General features: G+C 36.6%; 1 protein-coding gene across 1 annotated transcript in view; it reads right to left on the bottom strand.

The window, feature by feature from the left end:
• Nucleotides 1-228: 228 nt before the first annotated feature.
• The window catches only part of calcr (calcitonin receptor), a 61,720-nt gene continuing 54,687 nt past the window's right edge, over nt 229-7,261 (bottom strand). The window contains exon 16 of the mRNA XM_016242246.1: nt 229-1,474. Within this exon, the coding sequence (XP_016097732.1) occupies nt 1,253-1,474 (222 nt within the window). The 3' untranslated portion in view covers nt 229-1,252. The remainder of the gene's footprint in view (nt 1,475-7,261) is intronic.

Below are 7,261 nucleotides of genomic sequence, written 5' to 3' on the forward strand. Positions count from 1 at the left end.
GATTTGAATTTTTTTAAAGAAATTAATGCTTTTATCCAGCATGTACTGTATATATGTATATGTACTTGTATGTATATATATATATATATATATATATATATATATATATATAAAATAATGAAAACCTATATATAAATATATATATCTAAATTGAGCTTAAGAAATACATGTTTTTATTTAGAGAACAATTTATTTTGATCAGTAGATCTAAAGTTCTAAATTGTCATTTCTTATTTTCAGCCTAAATCAGTCAGTCCCAGAAGTAATTTGTGGTCAAATAAAGGCAAGTGAAGAAAAGTGGATTATTGATCACTAGTTGAAAAACGTGAAGAGAATTTGGTGCATTCATGAGAGGTGGATTTTGGTTGCCAAGAGGAAATGCACTTGCTGGCAAAGTAGCACTCCAGAACACTGAAAAGATGCCTTGAAATCAGACTTGATGAATGCAGTCTGCACTCTGAAACATGGGAGCTTATTAAATATATAGATTTTTTGTTGTTGTTTTTGTTTAGAGAATACATTTTTGCGCATATCTATGCACAGGTTTATGAAATTGCTTTTAAGCAGTCCTAAAATTGTCCATGTTGTTAAACTTCTTCCTCCACACCCCCTTTCACAACAAAGAAGAGGCAGAAAAGTACAGCTGCAAAAACAGTAAAGCAGTCAGGAGTCTCGCAAGACTGATTAAAAAGCTATTTTCAAATGCGAAATGACTGTCAGACAGATCTTTGTAACCTCCTTTGACATTTCAACACCATCAGGAACAGGATTCAGGCGCAGAAGAGCTTTCCTTTGTTCAGAGATGGATGAGTGTAGCCTGTCCTCGTTTCCCAGTGGCTTTAGAGAAACACTCAACGACCCACAAATCAACACATCTTTTGGTTTTTTGCAAAGTAACTTTTTTTTATTTGTGGCCACAAGCCCAAAAAGGATGTGAGAGGAGCCTGACACTAGCAGCTTTAGAATGTCATTTTAAAAAACGCATCCCATGTCGGTATTTTTTTCGTTTCCTTTGCGTTTAAACTCGCATAAGCAAAGCTGTAGAGAATATAAACAAAGCCTTGAGTAATATTTCAACAGAAACGGCTTTGCCAACACAGGCTTTGAACGTTCTGGTGTCAATGCTTAAGTGCTGTCTGAGATGGGGGGAGTTTGCAAACGTTCAGTCAATGTTGCTTCACCGTAAAGGAGTCTCCAGTCTTCAGCTTGATTGAATCACTTCTTTCCCAGTATTATCTTTTTCTCCAAATGTTTATGCGTATGTCTCGCCCGTCTTGAGGGCCACTAGCTCGGAGTCTTCTGTTTGTTTACCATTCGAATGTTCACTGTTGCAGTCGTGATGGTACATGAAGGCGGGCACCTCAGTGATGGAGGTGGCGGTGTAGGAGGTGGATCTCATGGAGCAGTGCTCACGTCGTCGCTGACCCCACTGGGCTTTGTATTGCATCCACTGCCTTTTCAGAGTTCCCTGGACCTGCAGTCAAACATGTAACAATCTGTTAAAATATAACCTTTACTCATAACCAGTGTTGGGCAAGTTACTCTGAAAATGTAATCAAATTACGGATTACTCATTTTAAAAGTAATCACGTTACTGTTCTGATTACTTTATTTCAAAAGTAATTACCGGTAGTTACATTACTAGTTACGTTACTTTTTTCTCCATGAGATTTATGAAATCTCAGTAATACACGCTCCCGATAAATATTTGTTATTAAAGCATCAACATTCACAGAACACTGTTATTTTTAACTAAAGCAAGCGGGTGCCGCGTGCATGGTTTGGCATGGCAGAATGCCAGCAAATAGTGCTGAATTTATAATCTCTAAAAGACATTTCAGTTCATCGCAAGCTCACAAATCTCTGTTATAACACAATAAATATATGCATAATGAATCTTTCATAATGTCTACAATTGGTGTGTTATAATGAGAGGATTCGTGAGCGTGCAAATTTCAGCACTGCATTGCTCAACACTAGGGACTGGAAGATTCCCCGATTCGCTCGGTGAATCGACATAAAAAGTTAACGATGCGATCGGTTTAAAAAGCGTGCATCGGCTACAAGTTGGCATTTATATCGCGATGCATCGTTTCTAACATATCTGCATCGGTAAAACACGGTTAATTTATATATAATTACTAGTGGATGCATACTTTTATTATTTAGAAAGTGTCCAATAATCTGTGACCAATATTTTATATTTATATTATTTTATATTGATTTCTCCTCTCTAAACTGTTTCTCAAGCGCGCTCTCTCATCACCGCTGCTGCTGCGTGAATCAAATCGATCCACCGTGACAAACAGCGAATATATCTGTGCTGTTTAATGCATTTGAGACGTTGTGTTTTCCTCAGTGCATAACTGACATGTCACAGGTATATTTTTCATCTGTAAATGTTAGAGAGTCATGCAAACATATACATTTTTCTGTCAGGAGTGGGCGAGGCACGCGAGCGCAACGAGCGCTGCTGCTGCTCACATGTAATTGAAACAGACAGCGTAATTGAATAGGAGCGCAATAATTCTGAGTAAAATGTACATTTTCCTAAGAAATTTGTTTTTGGACATTAAATGTGTATTTTGTAGAATTTTAAACCTACATATAAAGTGTATTTTTATGATAGCAGTAACTATAAGTTGACTATTGTAATAGGATATATCTGTGCTGTTTAATGCATTTGAGACGTTGGGTTTTCCTCAGTGCATAACTGACATGTCACAGGTATATTTTTCATCTGTAAATGTTAGAGAGTCATGCAAACATATACATTTTTCTGTCAGGAGTGGGCGAGGCACGCGAGCGCAACGAGCGCTGCTGCTGCTCACATGCACGCTAAACAGACAGCGTAATTGAATAGGAGCGCAATAATTCTGAGTAAAATGTACATTTTCCTAAGAAATTTGTTTTTGGACATTAAATGTGTATTTTGTAGAATTTTAAACCTACATATAAAGTGTATTTTTATGATAGCAGTAACTATAAGTTGACTATTGTAATAGGTAAATCAAATGTAAGCTATACAGTACTAATTACTATAAGCTCAAATGAGTTAGTGTTTCGTATAGCAGTTAAAATGTAGTCATTTTCTTTATTATTTATTTTCATTTTTAATTCAGTGATTTTAACTTTTAATTTAGTTATTTTAATGCTTTAAAGAGCAATTTTAGGTTGTAATGTTCTAATGTTCTGCTATCTGTTCTGCAAACTATGAAAGGTACAGCTGTAATAAAACCAGAGAGAAAGGCTGCATGGCTAGAAACTGTAAAAAAGGGGGAAAAAGTGAAATAATAGTATGTGAGACAGTGGTAATGTCATTGTGTTTCTATTGGTCAGTAGAGGAGCTTAGCTTAGCCTGACAGTTAGCCTGCTTTAGACCAGGTTAGTTTCCCAGCATAAGTTGCCACAGTGACAAAGCTTGATCTAGGCCTATATTAAATTTGCTTTATGGAACCAAATCATGTGGGAATGAGTCAGACTAACTGAAATAAGTCTAGCTTATTTGGTGAACTTGTTTTATGAAACAGGCCTCGAGGCATTAAAAGGGATCATATTTTCTCCATTGCATCGAATCGCATTGTGTTGAATCAAATCGAAATCGGATTGCACTGCACGGTAAAGGCGGGCGTACACGATGCGATTTTTGCTGTCGTAGGAGCTGCAGGCGATTTTTTTTCTCTCGGGAGAAAATCGCAGGTGCTCGCATATAGTCTATAATAATTTTAGTTTAATTATACAGTTCTATTTTTTATTTGTTATTCCGAATGTGCCAAATTTGCCGTTCAGCTTTATGAATGAATATGCCTGTTGTGTTTCCGGCAAAACACAGAAATTCAGAAATGGCCTACTCCCTCGAGTTCTTTATAAAGGACAGAAAGTCCATGCTTTTCTCTGCTTTTCAGCCATTCTCTTTGCCATGTCCTTTGTCTACGTTTTTTTTTGGACATCACAAGCCGCCTGCCACAAAGAAAACAATTTCGTCCTCAGAATCCATATTTTTATGAATGGCGCAAAACGTAATGCTTACGTCAGAGTTTGTAAAATCGTAGTAAATTCGTGTGGTGTGTGACTGCCTCCGTACGATTTTCGGATAAACTCAATCGTGACATGTGCCAGAGCTCACGGCGTTCCGACCTTCAGAATCGCACCGTGTATGCCCGCCTTTCGTATCGCATCACATCGGTAGCTGCTTCATATGTATCTTTAATGTATCGTATCGTTGGCTATGCATCGAGATGCGTATCGTATCGGCCTGAGTCATGAGATGCACATCCCTACTCAACGCTGCAAACACGTGTTATAGCCTAAATAGAAACTTTGCATAAGCTTGCACCTGTTAAAGTTTATATTTTATATTAGTTCATGTTGCTTTTGTGCAATAGATGCATAACTATTTATTTGTTTTAGATATTTTATGTTTAGATATTTCTATTTTGCGGGAGTCCAGTGAATCATTTTATTCTCCCGCATCCCACACACACACACACACACACACACACACACACACACACACACACACACGAGTGTCTACCCGCCCGCACCAGCACTCGCCCATCTTGTCCCGCGCTGCACTCTGTTGCTTCGGGTCTCGCGGGAGCAGGTCTCTAATCCACTGACACTTGACTCGACAGTGCATGTGCTACATCCTTTTTACAATCTCTAGATTATAAAACATTGCATTCTGTCAGCAATGTAATGCAGCAGTAACGTATAGAGACCTCGGCTTGTAACTATACTCTAATTACTATTTTTTAAATTATAACGCGTTAAATTACTCAGTGACTAAAAAAGTAATCAAATTACAGTAACGCGTTACTAAGTAATGTGTTACTGCCCAACACTGCTCATAACTTATTTAAAATCTTCAGAGTAAATTGCTCACTGCTCATAATAACATCGATCTATGCTATAATACATCATATAGAGATTGAGGTTGTATAATGATTGAGGTAAAAAGTTTATTCTCACCAAGGTAAGGCTGCATTTATTTGATCAAAAATACATTAAAACAGGAATATTGTTAAAGATTGTTACAATTTAAAATAATTATTTTCTATTTTAATATATTGTAAATTGTAATTTAGTCCTTCGATGGCATTTTAAGATGAATTTTTTAGCAGTTATTACAGTCTTCAGTGTCATTTGGTCCTTCAGAAATCATTCTAATATGCTGATTTGATGCTCAAGAACGATTTATTATTATTATCAGTCTCATGCATGTAATAATGTAATAACATTTAAACCGTAGTAGATTTTTTACAGGATTATTTGATGAATAGAAAGTTCAAAAGAGCATTTATTTGAAATAAAAATCTTTTGTAATATGTTTCTTTACTGTCACTTTTGGTCAACTTATTGTGTCCCTGCTGAATAAAAGTATTCTTACTGACCCCAAATTTTTCAACAGTAATATGATTCTGGCTGTCCTAGTGAATCTGCCAGTGGAATGAGTTTGAATGTGTAATGTAATGGGAATTATTATTATCAGTCTCATGCATGTAATAATGTAATAACATTTAAACCGTAGTAGATTTTTTACAGGATTATTTGATGAATAGAAAGTTCAAAAGAGCATTTATTTGAAATAAAAATCTTTTGTAATATGTTTTCTTTACTGTCACTTTTGGTCAACTTATTGTGTCCCTGCTGAATAAAAGTATTCTTACTGACCCCAAATTTTTCAACAGTAATATGATTCTGGCTGTCCTAGTGAATCTGCCAGTGGAATGAGTTTGAATGTGTAATGTAATGGGACACAGCTATAGTCATTTTTCCTTGCGCTGAGACGTCTCATCAGTCACAACATTCTTTGAGTCTTTGTAGTTGTATTATAACCTTCCTTGAGGGCGAAATTTATTTAAACACAGTCTGTGATCATATTCAGTATACAACTATATTATATTTTTAAATCGTTATAAAATCAGATGCTATTGAATTTAACGTTTAACAATTTCTGGTAGCAGTTTAACATCTGTTTTTATTTGGTAACATCTGGTGTCCTAGAACTCAGGACACTGAGAAAAGTGTGTTTTGACAAGCTGCATTGTACTGTTTGTGCATCAGATACTTTAATGAAAAAAAGTTACTTGCACTTAAATGTATTTTGACTTTTAATTGAGTAACAATTAAGTGTAAATTATGTTTTTTGTTTTAGCCGCTGTGGGCAGTATATTTAATGGATTTAGAGAATGTGGGAATTATATTACTCTATTATTATCATAACTGAATTTGATGTGCCAATTACCGCTCTGTGTATTTTTAACACAGAACAAAGAGGGATATTGGATCAGGCACAAATCTACAGGAGACGGGGGCACAGTGGAAGGACATTAGACTAGAACGAACCATTCCGCTCAGGTAAACAAACACCACCACAAAGAAAATATTATTCTGTGTCAGTCAGTGCCCCCTTTTTTTTTTTCCTGAAACAGGATCTGTGTTTAGGACACATCCAAATAGTCTGTAGACGCGCTGATGCTGATGCGAGCTGGCTGCTCATGCATAGGCTAATAATTGACCCATTTTCCAGGCCCAGAAATAATTCAGCATGTTTAAAACATGACTTACACATAGGCAAATGAAAGGCGTTAATTCATTCCATTCAAGTTCGTGCCAGGAACCTCATGCTGAGTATTCTAATGAAACTGTCTCTTCATTGTTTTGGTTTTGTCATGCATAAGTGCTCTAAGTCTGTTTTCCTCAAGTCTGGTAAATGTAGGGTGACCATACGTGCCATTGTCCCAGGACACGTCCTGGCCAGGATTTCTATATTGCCTAAAATATCTAGGTTTTGGCTTTGTTTGCGTGTGCAGACCGATCAGTGTATGACATGACCATACAGACCAGAGGTGTAAAGTACTGGAGTAAATGTACTTAGTTACTGTACTTGAGTATCTTTTCAGGTACTTTGTAGTTGTACTGAGTATCAAAGATATGAGCAACTTTTACTCTTTACTCTACTACATTTCTGAATGAGTATCTGTACTCTTTACTCCACTACATTTGAAATGAGTGTTGCAGTTACAAATTACATTTTGCATGGACCTAGCTTTTTCTGCAGCAGTTTATTTCTGCTACAAAAGATGTGATACTGCCTGCTACAGGTCACTGCAAGTACTGCGTTTTGCCCTTACTCACCCAAACTTGTCAACAAGGCTGCTTTATGTGAATGCGAGTTCCTTAGCAAGTATTTGTGAATCAGAGGTGTTTTATATATGAGATGAGGACATGACTGCAGCCGGCAATGAGGCCCAAACCA

The sequence above is a fragment of the Sinocyclocheilus grahami genome, unplaced genomic scaffold (genome assembly GCF_001515645.1).
Source record: "Sinocyclocheilus grahami isolate Dianchi unplaced genomic scaffold, SAMN03320097.WGS_v1.1 scaffold650.1, whole genome shotgun sequence".
NCBI classification, from domain to species: domain Eukaryota; kingdom Metazoa; phylum Chordata; class Actinopteri; order Cypriniformes; family Cyprinidae; genus Sinocyclocheilus; species Sinocyclocheilus grahami.